The 26,079-nt window shown below is 52.0% G+C and overlaps 8 protein-coding genes across 8 annotated transcripts; 3 read left to right on the forward strand and 5 right to left on the reverse strand.

Moving 5' to 3' along the window:
* Window positions 1–121: 121 nt before the first annotated feature.
* On the reverse strand, window positions 122–4,649 carry BU24DRAFT_477393 (uncharacterized protein; the record flags this gene model as incomplete). Its single annotated transcript, XM_033532984.1, has 2 exons — window positions 122–4,554; window positions 4,641–4,649. 2 exons carry the CDS (start codon window positions 4,647–4,649, stop codon window positions 271–273), a joined length of 4,293 nt encoding a protein of 1,430 aa, XP_033388572.1. The 3' UTR covers window positions 122–270.
* A 525-nt stretch (window positions 4,650–5,174) lies between these two features.
* On the reverse strand, window positions 5,175–5,781 carry BU24DRAFT_419789 (uncharacterized protein). Its single transcript, XM_033527304.1, has 4 exons — window positions 5,618–5,781; window positions 5,499–5,568; window positions 5,388–5,446; window positions 5,175–5,336 (listed from the first exon to the last, which is right to left on the reverse strand). The coding sequence occupies exons 1-4, from the start codon at window positions 5,659–5,661 to the stop codon at window positions 5,279–5,281; spliced, it is 231 nt and encodes a 76-aa protein (XP_033388573.1). The 5' UTR covers window positions 5,662–5,781; the 3' UTR covers window positions 5,175–5,278.
* A 1,899-nt stretch (window positions 5,782–7,680) lies between these two features.
* Window positions 7,681–8,856, reverse strand: BU24DRAFT_135661 (uncharacterized protein). Its single transcript, XM_033521078.1, has one exon. It carries the CDS (start codon window positions 8,504–8,506, stop codon window positions 7,799–7,801), a length of 708 nt encoding a protein of 235 aa, XP_033388574.1. The 5' UTR covers window positions 8,507–8,856; the 3' UTR covers window positions 7,681–7,798.
* Window positions 8,857–10,229: 1,373 nt separating this feature from the next.
* On the reverse strand, window positions 10,230–12,737 carry BU24DRAFT_135781 (uncharacterized protein). The gene is made up of 3 exons (XM_033521080.1): window positions 11,900–12,737; window positions 11,509–11,851; window positions 10,230–11,453 (listed from the first exon to the last, which is right to left on the reverse strand). The coding sequence occupies exons 1-3, from the start codon at window positions 12,471–12,473 to the stop codon at window positions 10,661–10,663; spliced, it is 1,710 nt and encodes a 569-aa protein (XP_033388575.1). The 5' UTR covers window positions 12,474–12,737; the 3' UTR covers window positions 10,230–10,660.
* A 750-nt stretch (window positions 12,738–13,487) lies between these two features.
* On the forward strand, window positions 13,488–14,137 carry BU24DRAFT_419792 (uncharacterized protein). The gene has a single exon (XM_033527305.1). It carries the CDS (start codon window positions 13,626–13,628, stop codon window positions 14,103–14,105), a length of 480 nt encoding a protein of 159 aa, XP_033388576.1. The 5' UTR covers window positions 13,488–13,625; the 3' UTR covers window positions 14,106–14,137.
* Window positions 14,138–14,530: 393 nt separating this feature from the next.
* Window positions 14,531–16,715, reverse strand: BU24DRAFT_135696 (camp-dependent protein kinase A regulatory subunit). Its single transcript, XM_033521079.1, has one exon. The coding sequence runs from the start codon at window positions 16,402–16,404 to the stop codon at window positions 15,010–15,012; it is 1,395 nt and encodes a 464-aa protein (XP_033388577.1). The 5' UTR covers window positions 16,405–16,715; the 3' UTR covers window positions 14,531–15,009.
* Window positions 16,716–21,006: 4,291 nt separating this feature from the next.
* On the forward strand, window positions 21,007–23,543 carry BU24DRAFT_135852 (carbohydrate-binding module family 48 protein). The gene is made up of 3 exons (XM_033521081.1): window positions 21,007–21,194; window positions 21,258–21,387; window positions 21,507–23,543. The coding sequence occupies exons 1-3, from the start codon at window positions 21,172–21,174 to the stop codon at window positions 23,280–23,282; spliced, it is 1,929 nt and encodes a 642-aa protein (XP_033388578.1). The 5' UTR covers window positions 21,007–21,171; the 3' UTR covers window positions 23,283–23,543.
* Window positions 23,544–24,759: 1,216 nt separating this feature from the next.
* On the forward strand, window positions 24,760–25,716 carry BU24DRAFT_477398 (uncharacterized protein; the record flags this gene model as incomplete). The annotated part of the gene is made up of 1 exon (XM_033532985.1): window positions 24,760–25,716. One exon carries the CDS (start codon window positions 24,760–24,762, stop codon window positions 25,600–25,602), a length of 843 nt encoding a protein of 280 aa, XP_033388579.1. The 3' UTR covers window positions 25,603–25,716.
* Between the last annotated feature and the right edge of the window lie 363 nt (window positions 25,717–26,079).

Here is a 26,079-nt window from a genome sequence, read left to right on the forward strand (position 1 = left end):
CTCGAACTCCGTGATGCGGCCAGACTTGGGTTTTGATTCAAGCAGGTATTAGGGTATATGACTTTCCAAACCCAACCTCATTAACTGCACCATGACAAAACCGTTGCAAAATTTCTGACGTCCCAGAAGCCCCCCCATCCGCGATATCCTGAACCATCTGTCTTCAATCCAGCTCTCCTCCGCCTTTTCACCGATGTCCCTGAATTCCAAACTTTGTTTTACTGCATCCAGCCAAGCGTTTGAAAAGAGGAAAACCCAAACTTTTAAGCCCTACTTCCTACTCCTCAGACAAGACCTCTTGTCATTCGCCTTCACAGAAGCCCTAGTCCTGCCCCTCGGATCCAACTCCGTGTTCGCATTCGCAGTGGCTGTTGGAGGACTGGTCGTCGTCCTGGAAGCAGCCGCAGTCACTACAGACGAAGTACGCCTCCGGACCGCCGCAGTAGCGAGAGACGAAACACGATCGGCCCTACGATTGATGGGAGTCGCGACGGTCGCCACTGACGCCTCCTCCTGGACCGCGAACTTGACCTCGGCCTCTGCTTTCTCTGCCTTTTTATCTTGGTCAGCATTACACGACGTGTTCTTAGCTTGGGACTTCGTGATCCTCTCAGTATGAGTGAATATGGACGTACGATGAGTACCACTAGTAGCAGGGGCGGCATGGGAAGTACCCGCCGCAGTTTTCGCGTCTTCCGAATCCACAGAACCCGCGTCGCTCGGGTTCTTCGTCTCAGACCGGGTGGTCCGCCTACCGTACCTCGGCTGGAGGTCAGTGGGCGTGAGGTCCCGCTTCGCGATCTTGGGAGCGGTCTTGTTTCCCTTTGATGCGGTCTGTTCGTCCTGATTGCGTTTAGCTTTCGAGGAACTTTGGGTATACTTCTTGTTTGACCGTTTGACCGGCGGAGGTGTGGGCAGCTGAGGCTCTCGGTCGCTGATGAAGAACCCTTCAGGGTAGTCCTTTGCGACCGTGATGCAGCTGGAGATTGAGGAGTCAGAGTAATATCTTACCTCGTCCAAAATTTCTTTGCTACTTTTGCGACCATCGTTCTTGTTACCGTTATGGGTGTCATTGTCAGTGGCTCCATCCATGGAAGACCTCTTTCGTCCGGGCTTCTTCTTCTTCAGACTGCTCGACAGGGCTTGCGCCATGCCGCCGCTACGTCGACCCCTCGTGCTCCTGGGTGTAGTATCTCCATTCGCAGAACTCGCAGCCGTCGTGCCGAGGCTGCTCTTTCGCCCTGACAACCTACTCGTCGTGCCGCCGCCCCTTCGACCTGATAATCTACCTGCCGTGCTCTTTGTACGCTTCCGGGCCGGCTTCTCCCTGTCCGAAGACGAATCATCCACCTTGCCGATCTGGAAATCACCATCAGGGCTCTTGCGGTTGCTAGCGGACGCCGCCGTATTGGTGCGCGCATTGCGGCGCCGCTTGAGGTTCTCGGTTCCCTGCGAATTGGCCTGGGTGACAACCTCTGGGAACATCGGCGGCGGCGGCGTAGTCACCTGGACGAGCTTCTCCTCGGTCGAGTCTCGCGTCTTTGAGGCACGGCCGGTACTAACACGGGGCTTTTGGACCCGGAGAGCTGGCTCTGTCGTCTGAAGTGGTTCACCACGAGACTCTTGGAGATTGTCTTGTCGAACAGGGAATTCAGCCTTCACGGGCGAAAAGTCCTTGTCGGATAGATCTGTAAGCTCGGAGCCTGAGGATGGGTTGTTTTGAGTGATTCCATTAGGCTGCAAGATCGTGTTCAGAAGAAGCTCAGATGGGATGTTCTGGGTCATCTCCTGTCCACCTTGCTCGACAGTCTTGGTGTTGTCCTTGTCAGACAGTGCTGGAGTAGCCCGAGCTTGCACATCATTTGAATCCTGTTCACCGCGCATCGTCTCGGAAGACGCAGGAGAAGCCTGAGCTTTTGCGTCCCTTGAATCCTGGTCACTGCCATCCTGCTCGGAAGGCACGCGAGTAGGCTGAGCCTCCAAGTCTTGCACACTCCGGATGGCACTGTTGTTCTCGAGAGGTGCGGGCTCCGTGACGGGCAGCTTGACACTCGAAACATTGGAATCTGGAACAGGCTGCTTTGATTCCGTGATCTCGGCATTAGCTGTGGTGGTCTCCTTCTCTTGAGAGCGTGGGGATGCTGCGTTTTGTACATCAGACGCAGCCTTCGCCGGCTCTTTGGCCGCACTGAGATCCTGGCCAGGGTTGCGATTGATATGGTGCCAATTAGACGTAGCCTCCACTGGCTCTTTCAGATCACCAGGATTCTGCCCCAAGTTCCGATTGACATCCTGTCCAGGAGACACACCCATCGACACCTGCTCTCCCTGACCAAGACCCTGGACCAAATTACGAACGGCATCCAGTCCAGTGTTCGCCGGCTGTCCAGCTTGACCAAAGCTCACCCCCAAGTTCCGATTAATAGCCAGTACATTCAAAGCATCAACCGGTCCAGGCGGCAGCTCAGGCATCATCCGTGCCGGATGTCCCACATGCAACTTATTCGCATTATAACTACCCGCAAACCTAGGATCCGCCGCCGCAGACCCAATGGGCCGCATGTGCTGATACGGCATAGGCTGCTGCGCCGGCACCGCTGGGTAAGACCGATGGGCTACGTTGGCGAAGTGAGGGGAGCGTGTTGGACCGCCTCCATAGCCATTCATGTGCCGCAGACTGTCGATTGCGGCTTGGGCTCGCTGCTCCGGATTACCTGGTTGCTGTTGGAATCCAGACGGGATGTAGCTGTAGTGTGACTGTTGGATGGGCCACTGGTCGTTATTGCTGGGGCAAGGCGGGAATGAGGGCTGGGGATTAGCTTGGCTGGGAGAGTGGCTGGACGGGACGGGTGGAGGCAACATGGAGCGGTAGCCGTTCTGATAACTGAGGGATTGCTGCATTTGGGGCCCGTTCTGAGCACTGAGGGCATGCTGCACTTGGTGTCCATTCTGTGCACTGGGGAGATGCTGCGCTTGGTTCCCACTCTGAGCACTGGGAGAACGCTGAATACCGAGTGCATTCTGCGCTTGGTGCACTTGCCGAGCCACTTGTTGAGCACTGAGAGAATGCTGAGCTTGCTGAGAACTGAGAGGATTCTCCACTTGCTGAGTAGCAGCTGCTCGTCGGGCTGCAGGACCGGCCGGAAACTCTGGTGGGGGATTATTGCGTGTGGGTGCAGGTCGCTGTGAAGGTTCCTGTGCAGGTAGCTGTGGAAGTTCCTGTGGAGGTCCTTGTGGAGGCTTCTGTGGAGGTTCCTGTGAAGATTCCTGTGGAGGCCCTCCCTGCGGGACGTTTTGCGGTTCCGCAGCCTTCTTTCTATTCCGGTTGTTGGTTCGACGCTGCTGCTGCTTCGGACGAGGTGGTGAAGCGACAGGCTCGTCCGCAAAGGACACCGTCTTGCGAGGGGCGGATGCCTCTGGCTCATCTGGGTCGATCTGAGAGAGCCGCGGATCCACGTACACAAACGGTGGATTAACGTTCTCAAGACGTGGATACGGAGGGATAGACGGACTCGAGATTGGTGGGTTCGCGGCAGTTAACCTCTGTTGCGTGCGCGCGTTGAGGGACGACTGTGTCTTCGAAACCTTTGCCTGTGTCGAATTTTCCGGATTAAGCAAGCTATTAGAAGCCGTCAAGGTTGTCGAGAACGGTGGCGTAGTCTCGTGAGTGTTACGATTTTGACCATTGCCGCTCTGTCGCGCACGCTCGTTGAATGCCGACTGAACCTCTGAATCCTGTGTCTGTGTCGAACCTTGCGGATAAGTCAAGGGAGTCGGAGTCGTGAACCACGTCGAAAACGGTGGTGTTGGCGGCGTGTTCCCGCAAGCAAAACCGTTATTATCCTTCCCGTTCTGTGCTTCATTCTCGTCACCGGACATAAATGCAGGCCACTGAGGATCAGTGTCAAAGCTTAGAACGCTAAGGCATTCGTCAGGCGACAGAGGATTGTTTTCAGGCGTGAGCTGCGCGAAAGACCTCCTAGCCTTCTCTTCCCACCTCGCGGTGGTCGGAGAGTCCTTGCCGTGCTGCATCCTCACGTTGTTGACTTGCTGTTGAATGCAATAAATGCGTTCTCGAAGCGCATTCTGGTCTTGAATGTTGTTATCCAATTGCTGCGCACAGAAGGACCGAGCTATGGATTCGTGATCGTTGATACGACGGGCCTCGGCCGCCCCGGCAGGTAGATCGAACTTGTCCAAATAAGCCTCCGATGCAAACTGGCTGGGCGGTGGTGTCGAAGCTGGAGGCGATACCGGTGCCGCAATGGTCTGCTCGACAGGAACTGCTTCAGAGTGAGGTTGGTTCGATGGAAGTGGCAGTCCCGCAGAGATGTTCTTCTCTGGTGCAACATTCCTCTCACTCAAGGGACCGATAGGAATCGGATTCTCCACCGTGCCATCCGTCGGCTTCAGAGCAGATGCTCGTTCGGCCGCCGACTTGGATGAACCTACTTCAAGTTCTGCCTCAAATACAGACTCTGCTGGGCATTCAGGAAAGACCATCCAGGCGTCCCAGTCCACTTGGTCGATCTCTTTCAGTCCCTCTGCCCAATTCTGCACGGGGACAGTGTAGTTGTCCGAGATTTCGGGCAGTGAACCATCGGGATAGGGCGCTGGTGACATCGGCCTGTAACACTTACCACAATCATGATGACCGCAGAAAGGCTTCTGCCATTTACCCATCTTAAATGTTTCGTGGAAACGTTATCTTTCAGAAGTGCTGTGATTGTTGAGGCAGGCTGTTGAAGCAGACTCTGGTGTACCGGTTGTTGTCTGCAGGTGGAGAAAAGTTGTCGGTGGTGGGTTGGAAAAGGTGGAACAGGTAGAAAAGGTATATAGTGTGGTAAAAGATGAAGCAAAACGCGTAAACAAACAAGATGATAGACCGCGCGTGGTCGCGAGTTCAAGTGAAGGTAAAGAAAAGTAAAGGCACAATGCCCAATCGGGAAATCCTGCGTGTGGTGGGTGATAGTGGGCTAAATCTCCACGCAAACATTGTAAATAAACTAAAAGACACGTAACTTTGTTCATCTAGCATATCACGAGTTCATTGTTTACTTAGAATGTTCACAAGCCCATCGTGGCCGGATATAAGGATTAAAGCAGTGAAGGGGCAAAGCCAGCATAAACAATCACTCGCGGTGTTATTATAATGATAAACAAACTCGAATTATGTCCTATTGGCCGAATCATCCAGAACACACATTGTCAGAGATACTGTAAACTGACACTATAAACCATTTCACGTTCGCTCCGGTGATTCGTAGTGGTGGTAATATCAGATTGGGATAGCTCTGTTGACACTGTTCCCCATATCCACCGGCGCTGCGAGCACACTTGACCGCACATCAGCCATGAATCGACACTTCAACTAGAAAAATACTCACGATTTTCCAGCATCCGTTGCACAGCAGCAGCAAAGAAGAGATGCTGGCCAGCAAACAATCTAGTCATTATTAGCGGTGTGAGGACGGAAAACAGGATGGTGAATTACGAACAGCAGCGCAGACCGTAACAATGAATCCGAGTGTGGGGCCGACCACTTTGCAATGGCATGGGTTCTGGTCACTGTCGAGTATTAAATGAGAAGCTTATTCAGATTGGTGGGTATCCATACGTTCCGCATTGGAAGCAGACCACAGGGAAAGGTACGCAGTCCATATTGGGATGTTCGGAAGTATCAGTGAAGTTGAAATTTAGGTTAACGTGTTCGGAATATAGTAGGATGAGTACAGGATCAATTTGATAGCTTGAATAAGTGAGGTAAAGCTTGAAAAGTCGAAAATGTCAGGATGAGGTGCATCAATTGACGTTGTTGTAACACAGTCGTCGTCCATGACGCCAAGCGTTATTTCCATTTTTGGACATTTTTTCATGTGATTGACATTTTACCACTCCATCGTCATCAAAAGTACCTGCACACCCGATATGTATTGGATATGTTGTCAATACTCTTATTCCGGGCCACATTTTGTTTAAATGCAATTTCACTTATGAATTTCTTTATATGTACATGAACAATGTAAGTCAAGCATCAACCCAACAAAGTATGACGTCATCACTTCGTCGAACAGCTTTCATCTACCTACCATTCTAACTCACAAGTCTAGTTTTCCATATACTGCGAACTCCACGAATTCAGATCAAGCATCGAGGTATCAATTGGCCGCTCCATGGCTTCGATCACTGAAGATGCAGGCCTTCTTTCCCGCATGCTCATCATGGCATTGGCAGAATCATGATGTCATATCAGCTCAAGAGAACACCTTCGATGGACCCTACACAAGTCCCACATGATAAAAATAAAGGGGAAGTATATTCCCTACAATTGAAGCATAATCATACATAGCATAGCCGGCTCGTGAAACGGATAGGACTTCCGGCCATTCAAGAGCCGCCGGCAAGGCAGAACAATCGAACGCCTGACAGAACGTCCACAATGCCATATTTTCCAGCTAACGACCAGAACAAACAATGGTCTACCCACGAATCGACGCAATGAAACGTGTTTCTTCAAGTTCCTGTCTCATCCCTCGGATACCGCATCGAACATCTAATTCCGGAACTGCGCCTTGTTGAATCGAGAACCCAGCAAATGTAGTTTTTCAGCTTCATATGAAACCCAACATCCCAACCAATTGACCAATGAACAGACACAACCACTATGTTTCCAATATCAAAAAACGCTCCCTCGTACCTTTCGCATGGATACATGCATGCATGCAATGCAGCCCTACAAGACAAGACCTCGGACAATCACAACCCACCCCGCTTACTGTGCCCCGTGCTTACCTCGCACCGCACCCACAGGAGACTATTTGCATCGCCTCAGGCCGCCGGCCGTCCAGTCTCTCGGAACAAACGAAGCGTGGCAGCCAACACACACAGAACACAACGGCTTACAATCTCACCACGCGACTTGGATTTTCCCCGGCGGACGACGACGCGCGCGCTTTCGTTGTGGGACGGGTGGGTGGGTGGTGAGATGGCGTGCTCGAACGCATGGCCTCAGGCCCCTCAGCTAGCCACGAGAACGGCGGGCGGGTGGCCGGGCGGGTGGTGGTGCTTCGAGGTCGCATTGTGAGGGACTGCGATGCGATGCGACATTCGGCACTTGGGTTGGATGGAACTGGGTGTATGCGTTGTTGATTTTTAATTCATTGACTCTTGTCATCCGGCGCTCACACGGCTGGAGAAGGATGGAGCAAGAGATCTTCTGTGTATCAAGCCTTTTTTTAGGAACGTTTCTTGTTCATCCTAAGCACGGTTTCTGCATTGTACATATATTGTACATACACGGAGCGTATCGTACATACATGGATCGTGCTTTCAATTTCACTATGCCAGAATTTTTCCCAGCCCAGCAGCACTTCCCACCACTCACTCACTTGAGATAGTTATTTATGAATTCACAAGGAAAAGTTGGAGGCTAAGAAAAATGATATCCTATCTGATGAACAAAGTGATGTAGCGAATCAAGGCTTTGCATGCTTAGAAATGAATTGGTTTGAATGGAACATATTTCGTAGACAAACAGATCAAAGGCCAAATGATCTGATATAAATTCCAAAGTCACATCATGCTGGAGACCAAAGACTCGCACTGATATACCCTGTATAACGCTACACAGTTGCCCATCTCATCTGTGACCCCGGGGCAATCGACTGTGTGACTTGGATAATTATGTTTTTCTACGAACGAAGAAGCTTTTGGGTGTATCAATTATAATTTTGTCTATCCCATCCCAATCCCCCCAACACACTCCCCTTCCAAACACTTGCCCAACCGCATCGAACCCTCATTTCAACTTCCTCATCACCCTCTCCCTAAACCCCGTCTTCCCCTCCCCATCCTCTTGACCCTTTCCCCCCTCCTCCTCCTCCTCCTCCTCCTTCCCTATCACCCTTCCCGTCACACTCCCCCCAAGATCATACTCCCTACTCACCACCCCCCTCCTCCGCCGCTCATTCATCTCCGTATTACTCGTCCTCGCCCTCCACAACACGCCATACACCTCCTTCGCCTCCGCTTCCGTGCGATACCGCAGGATATCATAATCGCTATCCCTCGTCATCGCCTCGTCGCGCTCCTCCGTCACGATCGCGTCCTCGACGTGGCGGACATTGACGCCGAGCGAGAGGTAGGAGTTCCGCCATGAGGGGGTGAGGTACTCGAAGTGCGCCATGTAGATGGTGATGTGGGAGGGCGGGACGGAGCGGGAGAGGAGGTGCTGTAGCGCGAGGGTGTCGACGCCGGCGACGGGGCCGATGATGAAGTGGTGGGAGGAGGCGATGGCGGCGTCGAGGAGGGGGACGTAGTGGGTTTGGAAGTAGGATTCTGAGGGGTCGAGGGGCCCGGATATGAAGGCGATTTTTGGTTTGGAAGGCGTGGAGGAGGAGGAGGAGGAGGAGGAGGTGGTGGTGGTGGTGGTGTTTTCGTTGTTGGCGGAGGAGGAGGGTGTTGTGTTGTTTGTAGATGCATCAATTGATGATGATGTCGACGCCATCGTAGCGTTTCCTTTCCCTTCCGGCTCTTTTCGTCTTGTGTTTGGCAATATCGATCCCCCTTAAACGTACTCCCAACCTATCTCTTCCCCTTCCTCAACCCGAAATTGCACCTCGAATCCCCCAATAACAAACGCCCTCGACCTCCTCCAACCAGCACCCAAAGCTCCCCAGAAGGTAGACAACCCTCCCGCAACAGCAACCACCAACCCAAAAACCGACAATGGTCAACGCAGTCTCCAGCCAAACAAACGATCCTATCTCTTCGGCGACTCCGCTCGTCTTGTCGTGTATAGTCTGCCTTCTTATCTGCCTCGCGATATCCCGCTCCGTTTTAGCACCTTTTTCTACACAAATCCCACGATGCACAACCCGGTATCAAACAATATCGGAAGCCACGCCTATGCGCCACAACTGGTGATCACAAACCAGCCACAGCTCTGCAAGATTCCCGACGGAGAACGCACGCCGAGAAGTGTGACCGGAGCGGAGTAAGAAACCCAAACGGTGTGTGTATGCACGCTGTATGTTGTCACGCTGGAGAAATTGACAGACGCACGAGATAGAAGAAGGACGCGCGATCAGCAAGCAAAACAAGCCCAAAAAGCCCAGCAGGCGGCCGCAGTAGAATGAGAAACCCCAGACGACGTCGAAGGTTCGTCGGTCTTACCGGCGCCAGAACGACCCCACACGCTCCTTATGAATGTTACGGGCGGGCCGAAGGATTGGGTGTGGCTTGACTAGGGGCGGGGGCAGGGCAGGGCACCAGCCACAGATCCGAGCGATAAGACAGCCTTGCGGAACGCGATGGGATGCGATTGGGTCGAGTGTCGGGTCGAAGTCGATTGGATTATCAAGCGGATGGAATTGCCGTTGCTGTTGTAGGCGGTAGACTCGGTGACGCAGAGAATATGCAGTCACTCAGTCAGGTCCAATGCGCGGCAGTGGGGCGACAAGAAAGTGATGATTTACTGTATGAGGTGCGTCGCGACCGCTACTTAAGGCTGACGTTCTCGGGAAAGTATTAGCGAGGGCATGCAGGAATGCAGGAATGCATGATGCAGTAGCACGCGCCAGTCGGGCATTACATAGGCGGTGATTGATTTCATTGAATTACTGAGAAAATCGGTGTCAAGGGACGGGGCGGGCCTCCATTGGGAAAATGCTGTGGCGTGTGGCTCGTGATAGTTGGATGTTCCAGCCACGATAGATGGATGGGAGTACAGATTGCTTCGTTGTTTGGTAGCGAGTGCGAAGAGATATTGCGAAGTTGATGGGATGCTTCCGTCTTGGGCAGGCAATGCGAAGGCAGTCTTCGCTGTTTGATCCTTGTGCAATGGCATGGAACATGCAGTGGATTCTAATCCAGACCGGTCCAGCTATTGCTGCCTAGATACGAGGGCTCACTGACGCAAGTCCAATTGAGACGTGATCAGGCACCTAGGATCTGCCTCATCCTGCACAGCATCAAGATATCGAAAACTTCGTGGCTTCGGGGGTGGCAGAAAATGTAGTGTTCTGACAAGTACTGTAGGCAAAGGAGAGAATCAGCGAGGGGTTCGACTTTACGTATTACTCTTTCATTCGAAGGATCTCAGGGAGATGCCTAGACAGTATAGCATGACATAATTTGAAACGCGCCGGATCGATCGATTGAGTTCTGACAAAATCGGAGGAATCCATTCTCTGCCTGAGGCGACAGCGAGGATCTATATTCTCTTTCTTGTGTTGCTTCACGTTCAGTATAAGTGTGAGAGGAAGATTTAGGTTTGTTAAAAGAAGAACTAAATCAATTCCTGCTAGTAATCATATCAATCGCTAAAATATTCGAGAGACGCGCAAACAAAGGGACATATCTAATCTTGCCTTATTTTGCCTTGCTGAGATACCAGACCTCCACCATCTTGATTCCTTCATTATCTTGCATTGTAGGAAAAGAAAAGAAGAAAGCCGTTTTCTCAAAAAGCGTGGAAAGGTGTAAAGAAAAAAGGAAAAGAAAGGAGAAGGACTACTGTACAGTAAAGAATGGCCGGAAAAGGAAAGAAGAAAAGAATAAACGTCAAAGTCGAATCATCATGTAAGCCTGCATGGTCAAAAAGAAATAGCATCATGAAATCGATCCAACATTCATACTGACCTGAGTGGAATCATTGTGATTAACGCCCCATGCTACCATTCAAATTGATCAGCGACTGGACCTGGAGCATGGTTCGTTGAGCTTCCACAACTGCGCCTGCGTGTTCCAGGCCACAGCCTAGAGCACCTCTCAGTGCATAGAGGGAAAAGCACTTGCGTGTCCAGGCTGCGTTGGATTGTCTCTCATCTTGATCGAACATCATGCCTGGTTGATGTGAAGAGGTCGCCGCGCCACCTACGAGACAAATCCACAAAAACACTCCGTTCATCTCTCCCCAGTATCGATATCGGTCGGTGTTGTCCAAGGCCTGTCGCAAAGCGCAAATAACACTAATACTTGTATTATTCGTCGTATATCGTTGTGCGTGGATCATGTTGCCAGACTCAGAGAACGGGAGCCGTTGAACAATCGAACGACAGTAAATCAAAGACGCGAGACGGATGGATTCGTATGTCCAATCGGGGGTGACGTCGCTTTCTATTGACGAAGGACGATAAAGTAGACGGGTGTATATTTGTTGCATGCTGTTATCGTACGACATGAGCTCTGGGCTCGCTTGTTGATGGTACATGCTGTTGGCGTAGTTCCATCTCGAAACGAACGTACGAGTGAGCTCGTGCATGTCACATAGTATCTCGTATGCCTCTTCTGAACAGCATCCATACATCCGTGATAGATCACCATGAGGTGCGAATAGTGGGGAAATTGGGAACGGATGTTCGATAACGGTGGATCGTCTTCGGCTAGGAACGAAGCCACTAAGCATTGCAGGCTCAGGCTGACTGCGAAGGATCGTGAAGCTTAGTGTAACACTATAATGTTCAGTCAGACCCTAGATAGCGGGAGAGGATAAATGATTCAACCTACATCGTAAGGAACGCGGATATCCTAGCCCCAAGATTGGCAACTCCACCTCGCTGGTGAACTATCCGGACTAGGCCGTCGAAATGCATGTTGAAGACATCTTCATCGGAGCCACCAATCTCGCTGATGAGAAGATGCAAGATACTCAATATCATGAAGTCATCAGCCTGGGTCTCGGGATTATGGAGGTTATCCTTAATCATGCGAACGACTTTAGTTTTTGCATATACTGTCAATGCACCGTCTTCGATATACCCTTCAGCGACGTCCTGATATACACAAGATGCACTGACGTGGCTGAGGAATGACATGTGCGTACGACATACCACTTCCATCCAAGACCGAGCTTGGCTTAATTAGCTACTGGAAGAATGTGTAAATTTATTCGTCGTACCTTGACAGAATTCGCCTGAGTCTGCATACTGGGCCTTGAGGTTCTCTAGCGACTCCTGGCTCACCGATCCCCTCGAAGGGAATGGATACTCGGAGCCCTGACTGAATGTTGGAGGGGCGCTTCGTGCGGGCTCTGCTGTTATGGCTGAGATGATTCTAGCTGCGAGGCTCCGTATCGGGTCCACCGACGGCGACTGTGCCAGGAGCCTCTGGAGCTCACCGTCCCAGACAGTGCTTCGTCTTCTAGCAGAAGACGGTGCCAAAAACGTCCCATCCCCCGGAAACCCATCATAGACAGTATCATTAGGGCTCGGAGTTCTTGTGTATCCTCGAGCTGATCTGTGGCCCCCATCCCTACTTCTGGACCGCTCACTAGGCGACACTGACTCTCCTCGATGTTCTCCGCGGTGGTTGTACATGACATGCGACCGTACATGCCTCATTGTTTGGTCGTCCTTGAAATGATCCGGATGGCTTGCGACGACGAACTTGAACTCTGGGCCAGGAGCAAGGGGAGGCAATCTCCTCCTTCCGACCCTTCTCTTTGGTTGCTTTGGTTCTCCTGGAGGGGACATGTTGTAGAGGAAAGAACGCGTGTTTGATTTGCAAATGATTACCGATACTTGATCAAAGGAAATAAACAAAAGAGTGTTGCTTCCAGTCTGGTCTTGATACAATGTTCGAATGTGGCGGTGATATATAAAGCCTATCTCAAAATGGATGATGTAAGACTCGACACTGTCTACCGTACATTGTAGAACGAGTGCCGTTCGGATAGAGCCAGGGCATAGCCATCAGCCACAACTCAATGGAGTGGGGAGGAGATCGCCGGTAAGGATAGTTTGCTGTGATATGTTAAGAACCCCAGTGTATCAGTCATGGCCTGTGGCTCATTGATGGCTAGGGTTTCGGAGACAGGTGAACTACCACTCTACAGAACGGAGATCTGAAACGACATTGGTCAATCGCACTTGAAATTGTTCTCCTAATAGACGTTTGACACATATCTCACATAGAAAAGCATACCATGATCACCCTATGAGTCCGTATGAGTAAAACTGACGCCTGTCGATGGACATCATTAGAATAGCTGAAGTGCACCCTCATTGAGATATTCTCGTCGATTGGATTGCACGATTAAAGGAGTACGCATGCAAAAGCTTGGTTCGACTGGTTAGTACCATTTCACCAGAAAGAGCAAACCGAAATTTTGAAGCCAATTGAGTCAATTGATGATGAGGGTTGCTGGGAGTGGGAGTGGGGTCCGAGGGGGGTGCCAAGCCGTTCTGTATTTGGTAAATTGGTTTTGGAATCGGCCTGAGGCTGTACTCGGCGACGTCAAGAGCGAGCTCCGTAGCACCGTTGGTTCGTGAGCATATGAGAAGGCGAGGAGAATAACGTTGGAGCATTTCAGCTGCATCGAAACCCGGTCAAATTGCTGCATGGCAGGCGGAGCCGGTAGAACAAAAGCCCATATTCCCATCACAGGTTAGAGGCCGCCAAATCCCTGCACTTGCAGGTCAGCCCAAGCTTGACCGATATGGAAGCGAGAGGCCACCAAGGAAGTCTAAACTGATATCGTCATTGGTGTCGGCGGCAGGACTTCAAAGGGTTATCTGGAGTCATTACTCGTGCCTCGATGGTGTACAGGATAGTCAGCTGAAGAAGGAAGGGGGTTACGAGAAACGCTACTGGCGCAAAGTGCGTCATTCTTTAGCTAAGGCAGAATGCTCAGGAATCAGCAAATGGCAACCGACAATGGCTTTCTTTGTTTGGGAGACTCTGTTGATGGAGTTGCATGCCATGAAACGGAGCAATGTCAAACCGTTGCGCAGCTTGATTCCATCCACTGGTGGCCTCCAGACACAGGTTACCTGGACTGCGTGATTGCGCAAGGACCTTCACCTGATACAGGCCAACATTTGCTATCCCGACTCTGCGCAGGTTGCCAAAAAAATCAAACATCCGCGATGCGCGCCTGGAAAGATATCGTACGTCAAGATGCAGAATTCTGCTCGGCATTTACTGGTGGCAATGGTTCGAACATGTCGGCGAAAGCAATTGAGTCAGACCATTTCTTCGCGTTGCAATGTGACCCGATGAGATTCGATGAGATGCAATGGAACAATCAGCAGCCTGAAAACTCGCCTCGAGTATATGGATGGGGTAGTATATTTCAATCGTTTTTCGCCGTGAGTGAGTGCTGATTGAGGTCTATTAGACCTTGTGGGACCCTCGGAGACGGTGTACCTCTCAGCTTACCTCGTGCTGTGGAACTACGGACACAGGAAGAATGAGAGAGAGACATTGGTGTGAACTTGATAGGAGTTTATGGTGTAGATGCATCTCTTTGCGTTAATCGAACTGTTTTCTTCTTCTTAGTTATCGTTCGACTTATGCGCATGACTTGATAGCACGTCGCTGATCTGGCTAGGAGGTGGGTGGTGTGATGATTCTCCACTGTGGAACAAAGAGGGTCGACCATAACAGAAACAAGCAATTATGGTATGCGGTCAAAGGTGTTACTTTGAAAAGAAAAGAAGATGGGAAATGCAGTTGATGAGGTTGAGAAGCAAAGGCATTGTGGTACTTCCTGATGTGAGTATAGCTGCCTACCTACTTGGGTAGGTGCATTCAGGAACTGCAGCAGGCGCGATCAGGATGGACTTGAGCAAGGATAACATGACACGTGATCAGACATTGTGGGTGACGTCTACGCAATAGCACGACAGGCCACAAGGAGTATCTCTTGAAGTGTTGCAAATTTGGAGTATAAGTAATTTCAAAAGTTTCCACTGAACCCCCGTCCTAGGCTCATCCGCTCGTTAATATCGTGTCTCGTCTCGAGCGATGCTTAGTGAAAGTAGGGAAGGGTACGAATACATGCGAAAAACGCCCCAAACAAATGTGAGCAAGAGGCAAACCTTGCAGGGGCCAGGCAACTCATTCACCGATGTAGCAGACTAAAACCACTCAGAGCCATCCGCCGTCCTTCTTTCCATCTGCCACGGAAAACCCATCGCCCCGTCCCGTCTGCATCCAGGTCTAGCAACTGTGAAGCAATCGTTCTAATTCGTTTCGTTTGGTATGTAGCTAAAGCAAAACGTTGATTTATGACGCCCTGGCCAAGGGGTCGACACTGTCTCCGTCATGGGTCTTGCTCGGGTCATCGCGACGCATGATGCCCTCGACGGGGCCAAGTAACCGCTGGAAGCCGTTCTTGCCCAGAGTTGCAACCTTAACTTCAGTAGAACTGATGACGGAGGCCGCACGAGGGGCATCGTTCAGAAGAGCCAATTCTCCGAAGTAGTCGCCCTTTTTATATCGTTTCAAAGACTCCTCACTTTCCCTCTTATAAACATCGGCCTCGCCAGACTCCAGGATGTAGAAGGACTCGCCGACGTCGCCCTCTTTGATGATTGTGGTGCCAGCTGGGTATTTCTTGGTCTCGAGAGCATCCGCGATCTTGGAGCGCTCGTAAGGAGTCAGGGAAGCCAGCAGGGGGACCTCCTCGAGGAAGCCTTCGTACATACGACGCCGTTGGAATGCGCTATCCATGAGGATCCGACGGAAGGTGACACGGTCCAGAGCCCAGAGAGTGGATGGCTCGCTGGATATGACCGTAGCGGCTCGGGGAGCATTGTACATGAGGGCAAGCTCGCCAAAGGAACCACCTGTTCCGACGCTGCCGACCTTGTTCCCGAGACCATCTGGACCGGGTTCGAGCTTTCCGGATGGGTTCACATAGTAGTCAAAAGAGCCCGACTCCACGACGTAGAAGTAGTCACCGACGTCACCCTGTTGAATGACCTTGATTCCTTTTGTTGGTATGGGTTTCTCCTGTAGCGCACCCAGGACTTGGGTAGACTGCTCGTCATCTAGGTGGGAGAAGAGGAAGTTGCCAGAGACCGCAACCTTCAGGCGGGCCTGCTGGTCCTCGGACTTCTGGTGGAATGGTGGCGACCAGTTGTCATTGGCCGACGAGGCGGGGTTGAGGGACTCTGCGGAGACGGAGGTGCGTCTGTTCAGGTTGTAGTTGTTCGGGAAGCTTTGGGGATCGATTGCGCTCATGGCAGGAGGGGGTTGCGAGCGAGAGCCCTGAGCAACAGAAGCACCGAAGCCTGCGAAGTTGCCAAATGTGCTGTTGCCGGTGTTGTTGCTTTGTGCCTGTGGCAAGTCAGATTGAGCGTACGTAGAGGTGGCGGGGGACGCGACCTCGCCCTCTTCCTCTTCTTGAAGACTATGCATGTTACCCTGATGGTTCGCAAACCCACCTCCCGTGTTGGAGGTGGTGCCGAAGGGGTTGTTGCCCGGAAAGCTGCTCTCGGCCATGCCGCGGCCTTTTTGGGAGGAATGCTGTTGTGAGAGAAGGAATTCGGCACGCTGTGACTCGAGGCGGCGCAAGAAGAAGTTGGCACAGAACTGAAGGATGTCAGAAGGTTGATGTTTTAGGATTTCGCGGTTGAGGGCGGAGATTTCATTGGAGTAGTTGGGGGGAAGAGACATCGAGGAACGACGGTGGAGTGGGTGAGGGGTCGATTGCCCGCAGCTCTTTGACGTTTTTGGTTCGCGAGGGGCGCAGGGATGATGCAGTCAAGTCAGGCTGGGTCTGGTCTGGTCGTGCAAAACGGGGGATTGAGTGGGTGTGGGTGGCCCCAAGCGAGCAAGACGGGGCGCCGCTTACGACAAACAATGGGGTAGATACGGGCAACGGCGACGACAATAATGACAATGTGGTCGATGAAAGAGAAGCAAGTAAGCAGGTGAGTAGAGTAGGTGTGTGTGTTTCTTTGTTGTGAGGTAGTCAACGAAGAGAGGGAGAGGGAGAGGGAGAGAGGAGGGGATTGGCGTAGAGAGTAGACTGAGAGTGGATGGGACGGAATGGAGCGTATTGTTGTTCGAGTAAGAGAATAATGTAGAGACGTAAGAAAGTAAGTGCAGGAGGGTATGGTAGAAGGAGAGGAGAGAAGAGATGAGCACGAGAGGCAGAAGAAGGATTGAAGTATGACTGATCGACGGAGGAGGCGGGAGGGCCAGGGAGGAGGGAGGAAGAGGGGAGAGGGGGTGGAGGTGGTGGACGACCTGAGGCTTGAGGCTGGCGATAATAGGGCGACCAAAAGCAGCAGCGATGCACCAGACCAACAGACACAAGACCAAACCAGGAGAGATCCACGAGAGAGCAGCAGCAAAAGCAAAGTGTGTATGCTTCAACAGGGATAGGGTTAAGTCGTTAAATAGTAGAAGGATGAGGATGAGGATGAGGAGGATGAAGAGGACGAGGATAGACTTCGAAACAGGGCGACCATACACCAGGCGGCGGTGGATATTATGTGTACGAGGTATGTCTACCTATATCGTGAAGGGAGATATAGGGAAACAACAAGAGGGGAGGGGAATCGAATCGAATTAGGTAGGACGTAGGACAGAAGAATGATGGAACAAAACAAGCAAGACAAGACAGGGCAAGGTAGGTAACATGTATTCATATGAACTGCTTCTTCTTCATTCTTCTGCTTCTGTTTCTATTTCTTTTTCTTCTTCTAGAACACGACTGAAATGCTTCTAGAAAGAGGCTATGGAAACGTTTCAGCTGGGCGCTTCTTCCTCGTACTTTAATTGATGGATGCAGATGCAGATGGGGGGCAAAGAAGCAGGCACCCACCACATAACAACCCATCATTATTGCCTTACGAAACACCTCGCACACTCTTGCACCACACACACATCATCCCCTCAGTACATTTCATCAAATGTCAACCAATTACGCCGACGGAAACGTACCAACGCGAGGCACCACGCAGCTACCCATCCATCCAGTGAAACACATGGGACGACTCCCCGTCAGGCGCTGAACGCTCCGACGTATCTACTCGTCCAAGATCCCTCTTCCCCGCGATTATTGGCGGCTATCCAGTCGCACAGCGTACGAGTAGGGCGGTAGCGGACGCATGCTGTTCCTAGCACTCCCGGTTTTGATTGACATTAATAATGATAGACCTCAGTATCAGTTACGAACCCTTTTCGGGCTGATGAAGACGACATCAGGAGGCAAGCTATTCGACTGATGAGAATCGTTGTCGTGTGCAGTGCCTGAGACGTGAAGAACGCCATGTCTTCGTGTCTATTGTGGATCATGTATCATGCATGTATCAAAGACAGACAAACAGCCGTGTCAACCCTCTGATGTGCCTCTAGCTGGTCCCAGGTCGTAGGCATGATTGTAGGACACACAGTAGCTCCCGTTCACACGGACTTGACTTGGACCAAAGCTCCCTTCTAGCTTGCCCGGTCCCGCTGCAGCAATTACAACGACATCACAGCAGTATACCTGACCATTTTGGACGCATCTACGGAATACTGTTCTGCAACATGGTACTACCCGTCAACTCACTGTTCATTCTGACCCACCAAACACCCGTCGTATTTCCAAAATGCGAGAAACAAAACAACTCAGCCGCTTTTCGTTGACAAAGGACTCAGAGCCGGATGTACGCAACCGGCAGGGTAGCTCCGGATCAGGTGTAGATGACCTCGGACTTGGTTATCGATAACAAACAATAACTACAATCACCCGCAATTCAAAATACTACTCGGTCAACCACGACTCACTCGTACTAAGACTTTGATTAAGTACAATCAAAAGAGGGATAGGAGAGTCGATGGGGGATGATAGACATTTCAACGCCGCGATTTGCGAATGGAGTGATACTTTGTTCTTTGATAGGGCATCCTTAGTACGAGGAATATGCTCGAAGCAAACAACAAACAACACGAGGATTTGACAGCGAATAAGACATATCCCTAGCCATGTCGAGATAAGAATTATAACGTCGCTGTTGCGGCTGTCCCTTGACGCTATCTGCGTCGCTTTTGACTTCATTGATGATTGCCATTTCGACCAGGGTGGTTATCAGATCTCCACTCGACGATTAAAATAATCCTCCTCAGTAACTACAATTATAATCCTCACAGCTTCTACTAAAACCCTACCTACACCTACCTCATACACAAGTATCAACCATCCCACACAGCAATAGATAAAAATAAAAATAAAACAAACACGACAACTATCCCACTCCCTGCAGTAAACATGCTATTTCGATCCACGTGACGTATATGCTCTCAGCCTCTCACCCACCCACTCCATCAACCCACAACCTTCAAACTCAAAAGCACAATCCCAAAAAAAAAACCCATTCCAACCCCCTGTGTGCACACCCTACTATACGGTATTATCAATAGTCAAAAGCCCAAAATAAAAACCGTTGAGGAGGATGGATTATCAATGGCCCCTCGAGCGAGCGAGCGGTGAGCAATTGGCGGTGAATAACGACCGAATCCCCCCAGGTTTGGCGATTTGAGGACGTGGGTTTTATGCTTGCTAGCTAGCGCGGTTGAGTACAAGTATGGACGGGAGATCCGAGGGACAGAGATTTAAATGGGTCAGTACTTGAATGTGATGATGGGATGGTAATATGTGCTGGCAGCTGTGGGTGTGAAGAGGCTGGGTGGATGTGGTTAAGGGGAAAGGAAAGGGGGAGAGGGTGTTTGCCTTATCGTCAGGGCAGGAGAGATACGATGGGAGTGCATTATCGTGTGCGACAGCGAAGAGCGAAGTGATTATTAGGGGATTTCGTGAATGCAGCTGTGTAGTTCACAAATTCGGTTGAGCATGTGCTCGATCAATTACTCGTTAACTTATGTAGTTACATACTGTGTATAGAGGGAGGACCTTGTCTTGTAGTGCTCCTGTCGGTGTATACGGTATTATACCTACACATGCACATGCACATGCACTAGTTAACTACCACCACGCAAGGGCAGCGCTGGTTGGAAGGGACGGCTTCTCATTGGACGGGTCTGGCCCACCAATGACGCAAAAGGCGCAACGAGAGCTCTGGTATGGATGGGCCAGCTAGCATAGGAGCGAGATGCGAAACAGTCTCAGCAGAGAAATGAACTTATAACTGAATAAACCAAAATGAAGACCACAATTGAGAATTGAGAATGAGGATAAAGCACAGTCGACGCACAGTGCAGTTGGAGGTTTCTCGAAAGGTCGGACGCTCGGAGCGAACGGGCGGTGGAGTGGAGCTGGGGGCTTTCAACCCGCATGCGCAGAGAGACAACAAACAAGCAAGTCATGGCAGGGGGGATGTTCCATCATCCCAGCGCCATCTGGAGGGGCGCGCGCACACTGCGATAAATGCATAGGCACCTCTACTGTGTACTGTACATATGTATGTATCTGTTGTCGCACACAAATGCGCACGCACGCAGACACAGACACACGAGCTCTGGGGACAGTTACTCAACAACGGCAGACCGGCTAGTAGCGGGCATTGGACCTCCTGATGGGAATTGACAATGACGATGGGGAGGGAGAGAGGTAGAGATGTCGTCATGTTCAATGGTACTGGTACTCGTTCTCGTAAGAGCTTTCAAGTATTTCTTTGGTACTCGTAGCGTGGGTATTGTATTGTATCTGTTCAGCTTCGAGGGCGGTAACAAGTACTCCATGCGGCATAGGCCAACGTCCATTCCGGTACTTGACAGTAAAGAATGGCCTGAAGTGAATTGGCACAGAATTACGAACAACTACATATCAATTAGTCTACCAGTAAGTTTACGTTTGAAAAGCTGGTTATCAATGGGCATATGGCTTGGCATGGAAGTAACTAGAGCTCCATTGCACGGATGTCAAAGCTACTCTCTTTTGAGGTCTTGACTCTTCGTCTCCTCGTCAGACTCAGTCTCCTCCCACCAAAACCATCCACCATCCACCATCCACCAACAATCCTGCTGCTTCTCCTGCTCCACCAGCCTCGCCAATTCCCTACAAGCACTAACTCATCTCGGTGGTCCCAATTCTTTTTCTTCTGAACTCGTGCCCTCACATCAATTCTTCTTCTGAATTTCCTCACTTCCTCCTCTCTAATCATCACTACTAATTAATTTACTCCTCCTGCCTACCGTTGCACCGCTCCCCTCGTGTGCTGCAGAATCCCCCCCCCCCCCCTCTATCCTCTACCCGTCCTGAGCCGCATCTCATCTCGCCTGCAGCCTCAATCCTCTTCGTCTAGCGCCCGCGCCGCATTGCCGTTCGCAATCTCAAACCCTCTCCCTCTACACCTCCTCCTGCGCTCCTGAACCTCCAACCCAAACCCTCCATCCAACCATCAATCACCTTCCACACACAGTCTCAGATCTCATCTGCGACTTCTCCTTCCCCGCTACCACTCATCTTCGCTCCCTCGCACCTGCCGCTAGAACATGGGAAGCTACACATTTACGTGGTACGTTGCGCCGCAGCCTATTCCATTTCCTTCTCTTCCGCTAACCAATTCTTCTTGAAACAGGGCGCACGCCGCCAACGAGGTCTACGTTACCGGTGACTTCGATGACTGGAAGCAGACCGTCAAGCTCGAGAAGGAGGACGGCGTCTTCCAGAAGACTGTCGAGCTCCCCAAGGCAAAGACTGCTTACAAGGTGCGTCATCTCATCCGTCGTTCGTCCTGCTTGCTGCCTGCCTGCCCATTACCCTCTCTTCTTGCGTGTACCCTCGAGTCCAGTCGCGTCTTCATTACTGACTCAATTCTCGTCTACAGTTCGTCGTCGATGGCCAGTGGGTGACCAACGACTCCCACCCCTCCGAAGACGATGGCAAGGGCAACCACAACAACGTCCTCGTCCCCGACGACATCAAGGACGAGACCGCCCACACCCTTTCTTCTGCCGCCCCCGCTTCCACAACTGCCGCCCTGGCTGGTGCTGTGCCAAAGGAGGAGAAGCCTGTGAAGGCAGAGGAATCTCTGCCTGGCGCATTCCCCATCACCCCTGCCGCCGCGACCCCCGGCAGCGAACCCCAGACCTTCGCCGTCAACCCCATCCCAGCTACTTCGGGCCTCGGCAACCCAGTGGATCTTGCGCCCGGCGAGAAGGTCCCTGAGCCCAGCACCCTGACTGACAACACTGTCGAGTCCACCGTCAACAAGGACGGCAAGGAGCCGGAGGAGGAGAAGGTCAGCGTCGCGCCAATTCCTGCCACCGCAGGCGCCGGCAACCCCATCACCCTCGCACCCGGCGAGAAGGTCCCAGACGCAAGCACATTGACCACCAACACCGTCTCCAGCACCGTCAACACGGACGAGGCTTCGTATGAGAAGTCGGATGCTCTGCCGCCTCAATTGGGTCCTGTCGTGACTCCCGAGGCCGAGCGTGACGCCAAGGGCGGTATGTTTGCTTTGCCATCTTCCCTTGCAGGCAGCTTGATCCCAGAGTCCAGCCTCCCCAAAGATACCAATGCTGAGACAGAGAAAGACCCCGGCGTCACGATCCAGTCCGCTGCTCCCACCAGCACCACCGCTGCGCTCGCTGGCGAGGTTCCCAAGGAACCCAGGGAGGTCCCCGAAGCCGTCGTCGAGAGCCAGAAGGAGGCCGGTTTCACGCCCGAAGCTTCTGCCAACCCCGAGGCCGTCGTCGAGAAGAAGGAGGTTGAGGAGGAGTTGAAGGCCAAGGTCCCTGAGGAGCCCGCGACGTCCGAGAGCCCTTCGGCGACCCAGCAGACCGCCGAGAAGGTGGGAGCTGCCGCCGTTGCTGGCGCGACTGTCGCTGCCGGCGCCGTCACTGCTGCCGCCTACACTGCCACCAACAAGGCTGCCGATACCATCGGTGTGTACAACCAAGAGCCCGCCGCTGGCGTCCCAGAGGTCGTCGCCGATAGCCAGAAGGAGGCACACGTCAGCCCCGAGGCTGCTGCGAACCCTGAGGCCGTCGTCGAGAAGAAGGAGGTCGAGGAGGAGCTTCTCAGCAAGGCTGGCGCCACCACCGAGACTGCTGCTCCCGCTGCTGCCGTCCCCGCCGTCGTTGGTGAGAGCTTGAAGGAGGCCCACGCAAGCCCCGAGGCCGCCGTGAATGCTGAGGCCGTCGAGGAGAAGAAGGCCGTTGAGCAGGAGCTTCTCAAGGAGGTGAAGCCTACCAACGAGAGCGGCGAGCCTGCCCCTGCTGTCACCGCTGCTACGAGCGCATCCGCTCCAGGTGCTGTCGAGGAGGCTCCCAAGGAGACCAAGACCGATGGTCTGAATGCCTCTGCCGCGCAACCCGCCGTGCCTGAGACTTCCGCGCCTGTTCAGGACTCTCGCGATGTTTCCCCAATGTCCAAGCCCGCCACCCACGAGCAGACGCAGCCTACCGTGGTCACCGGCACCGAGAACAGCACCACCGAGGCAAAGACCTCTGCCGCCCCAGAGACTCCCAAGAAGGATACCCCATCGTCCGCCAAGGCAGCACCAGAGAGCGTTGCATCCGGCGCCACCACTGACAAGAAGAAGAAGAGGAGGTCTTTCTTCGGCAAGATCAAGGACAAGTTGAGCTCCAAGAACTAAGGCGATGGCTTGCCTGGGATTGGACCAGACACTGTCACGTGCACGGTCCGATCATTAGCACTATGTTTGCAAAACTTAATATCCCGGATCTGAATGGATCTTCCCACCTGCGATACCTCCTGTTCATGTTCACGGAGTTAGTCCCTTGGCTTATACCACTCTCTATTGGCCTTGTTATGCTATCGTCCTTTTATGATTGTTGTCCTTGGTTTTCTTTTTGACCGTTTGCTAGTCACGTATACGTGGACTTCAAACGAATGCGTTCCATGATGCATATTGGTTTTCTTGTTTACTCTTTTAGTTCTCCCGTTCGTACGTTGGGGCTCTGCTGCCGGTACCTTTTTGTTCAGAGAGGAGAGAGATACCTAGTTTTTGCTTTCTTGTCTTGTGCATGTTGTTCATGATCTCCCTCCCCCGTAAAGGCAGAAAGGAGGTCTTTGGTTTGCTTTGCTCGCAACAGAGATCCGACGTCGCTGTCAGGATGGGATGGTAGTCGTGACGGATTGGATTAAAGACGGTAATTACTTAATCGGCGGAGACGGTGGTACGTAGGAGTGGCGGTAGTAGAAAGATGCATATATGATTTCGAATTTTCCAATGTACACAGTTTGACTTACTTGCCGTCTCGTCATTTCCCCTCCACGAGTGATTCAACCAACGATCGATACTCTTCCACCACGACCGTCTCCTCGACCTCCGAAGTACTTACTTCCACCCGCCATCGCATCCCGTCCCATTGTCACTCACATTGTACATACATTCGCAATGTTCACTCACCCACGCCGAACAACGCCTGAGACCAGGTAGCACGGCAAACACATCCTTTTGATCGCACGTCGCATTGTGCAGTACACACACTAACCAACATCTACATCTACATCCATGTAGACGTGTGCGTGGACGTGGGCGTGGGCGTAGGCGTTTACATGTATGCTACGTAGCCAGCATACACGCATAGACGTATGTATGGAGGTGTCTCGACATATGTTATGTTATTCACTCATTTCATCCTCAGCCTTTTTCGCTTTCATTTACGTTTATTTCACTGCGGGTATAGGTACGTACAGTTGCTACGCTCTAGCTTTTCACCATCTTAGGTGGGTACTACGCATTATTCACCCAGTCGCCCAGCCCACGACATTGTCCGCCAACATATATGTGCACAGTGTTCTGTGTACAGAGTACAAAGGTACTCTCTTCACTATACCCAGACAATCTCCCCCCGCAGAGTTTTTGGATTCTACTTTCTTGTCGTTTTCTTGGTTGATTGCAACCCTCCAACTATTCCACCGAGCGATTGTTCATGTTTCCAATTGAAATTGAAATTGGATATCAATTCACCATAACAAACCTTGGGCTTGGTGTCGTCCGAGGATAAGATACCATACCATTCCACTGCACTGCACTCCACGACACGGCGAAGCACACAATACGACACCACATCTTCATCTCCACCGAGAAAGAGAAAGCATCCAGCATGACCTCAACACAACCACCGCCAGACCCCGGAGCCTCAACCCCAAACACAATGATGGCGTCCCTGCTCGACGTCCTCGAAGCCTTCATCGCGGAGGCCGAATCACTCTCCCCCTATCCCTTCTCCTGCTCCTCCTCCGTGTACTCCTCTTCCCCCACCATATCCTCCTCCTCCTCCCCCGAAGATCACTGCGAACACGAATTCAACGACCCAGAAACCACAACTACCACCACCACCAGCGATAGTAGCGGAAGCAGCGACTCCTGGCCCTCAGACCACTCAACCCTCGTCGAAGACCGGCCGTCGTCGAGGGGCACCCTGATCGTAGACTGGGACGGCCACGGGACGCCTGTCGTCTCGTGGCGTGGTCGCCGGGATTCGTGGGCTGCGGTGGAGTTTGAGGTTGAGGTGGACGTTGAAGTCGCGGAGGTTATGGAGGAGGACGAGGGGGAAGGCCCTGAACTCCCGTCTGCGGCTCATTCTTCGCCGCTGCCGCGGAGGAGGACAAGGATGAGGAGGCAGAAGAGATTCGTACTCGCGGTTGTCGGGAAGGTTGGTGGGTGGCTTGTTGGGATTGGAAGGGGGGTGTTTGCGTTGTGTGGTGGTGATGAGGTGAGGAGGAAGGTTAGGATTAGGAAGATGAAGGCGAAGGGTTCTTCGGGTGATGGGGTGGGTGATGGGGAGGGTGAGAGGATGAGGTGTCGGCGGTGTCGGTCGTGGGATTCGAGGGGCCTGTTTGAGTCCCCTCCCCCCCTGATGAGGGAGGATGGGATTGAGTGGGTTGGGGATCGGGAGGCTAGGGAGGAGTGGGAGCGTGAGGGCGTGGGGTATGGGACTTTTTGAGCGTGGGTTGGGTGCGTGAGGGTGATTGAATGGGTTTTATGGCCTGCGAATATCGTGTTGATTCTGGAGGATGAGTGTAAAGATGATGGATCGAATGGTAATAGTATGCTTGTACACAGCTCCTGGTTCTGTATCCATCTCAGTTCATAGTTCCAATCATCACATATGCTGTGTGTTGAAGTGCGTCACCCGTTCTCTCGTGGCTAGCTGAAGCTATGTGCTGTATCAGCAGGACTGGAAAATGAAGGTTATGATGTGTAGTGCTGTTTTGTACGCTAGTGGACTACATCACGTCTCTCCATTTCTCAAAGCCTGTTGCTCCAAGACAAGATGGGATGAGCGGGTAAAGGCCTGCTGGGAGGGAATATGAGTATAACATGTTGTGAGATATGAAGAGGATAGTAGATACGTTCTCACCAAGTCATATCAGAATCTGGTTTCTCGTTCCGGACAATGTTCATATGATTACTAGACTTA

This window comes from Aaosphaeria arxii, assembly GCF_010015735.1.
Source record: "Aaosphaeria arxii CBS 175.79 unplaced genomic scaffold BU24scaffold_2, whole genome shotgun sequence".
Taxonomy (NCBI): Eukaryota; Fungi; Ascomycota; class Dothideomycetes; order Pleosporales; genus Aaosphaeria; species Aaosphaeria arxii.

What these genes read in the sequence shown, in the direction of transcription:
- BU24DRAFT_419789 (XM_033527304.1), bottom strand. Translation starts at nt 5,661, where the DNA reads ATGGACTGCGTACCTTTCCCTGTGGTCTGCTTCCAATGCGGAAC. An exon ending in TTGTTACGGTCTGCGCTGCT is followed by an intron (nt 5,447 to 5,498) that starts GTTCGTAATTCA and finishes AATAATGACTAG; the next exon opens with ATTGTTTGCTGGCCAGCATC. An exon ending in GCAACGGATGCTGGAAAATC is followed by an intron (nt 5,337 to 5,387) that starts GTGAGTATTTTT and finishes TGTGCGGTCAAG; the next exon opens with TGTGCTCGCAGCGCCGGTGG.
- BU24DRAFT_135661 (XM_033521078.1), bottom strand. Translation starts at nt 8,506, where the DNA reads ATGGCGTCGACATCATCATCAATTGATGCATCTACAAACAACACAACA.
- BU24DRAFT_135781 (XM_033521080.1), bottom strand. Translation starts at nt 12,473, where the DNA reads ATGTCCCCTCCAGGAGAACCAAAGCAACCAAAGAGAAGGGTCGGAAGG. An exon ending in CTCAGGCGAATTCTGTCAAG is followed by an intron (nt 11,852 to 11,899) that starts GTACGACGAATA and finishes AATTAAGCCAAG; the next exon opens with CTCGGTCTTGGATGGAAGTG. An exon ending in ATATCCGCGTTCCTTACGAT is followed by an intron (nt 11,454 to 11,508) that starts GTAGGTTGAATC and finishes TGAACATTATAG; the next exon opens with TGTTACACTAAGCTTCACGA.
- BU24DRAFT_419792 (XM_033527305.1), top strand. Translation starts at nt 13,626, where the DNA reads ATGCTCAGGAATCAGCAAATGGCAACCGACAATGGCTTTCTTTGTTTG.
- BU24DRAFT_135696 (XM_033521079.1), bottom strand. Translation starts at nt 16,404, where the DNA reads ATGTCTCTTCCCCCCAACTACTCCAATGAAATCTCCGCCCTCAACCGC.
- BU24DRAFT_135852 (XM_033521081.1), top strand. Translation starts at nt 21,172, where the DNA reads ATGGGAAGCTACACATTTACGTG. An exon ending in GGAAGCTACACATTTACGTG is followed by an intron (nt 21,195 to 21,257) that starts GTACGTTGCGCC and finishes TTCTTGAAACAG; the next exon opens with GGCGCACGCCGCCAACGAGG. An exon ending in AGGCAAAGACTGCTTACAAG is followed by an intron (nt 21,388 to 21,506) that starts GTGCGTCATCTC and finishes TCTCGTCTACAG; the next exon opens with TTCGTCGTCGATGGCCAGTG.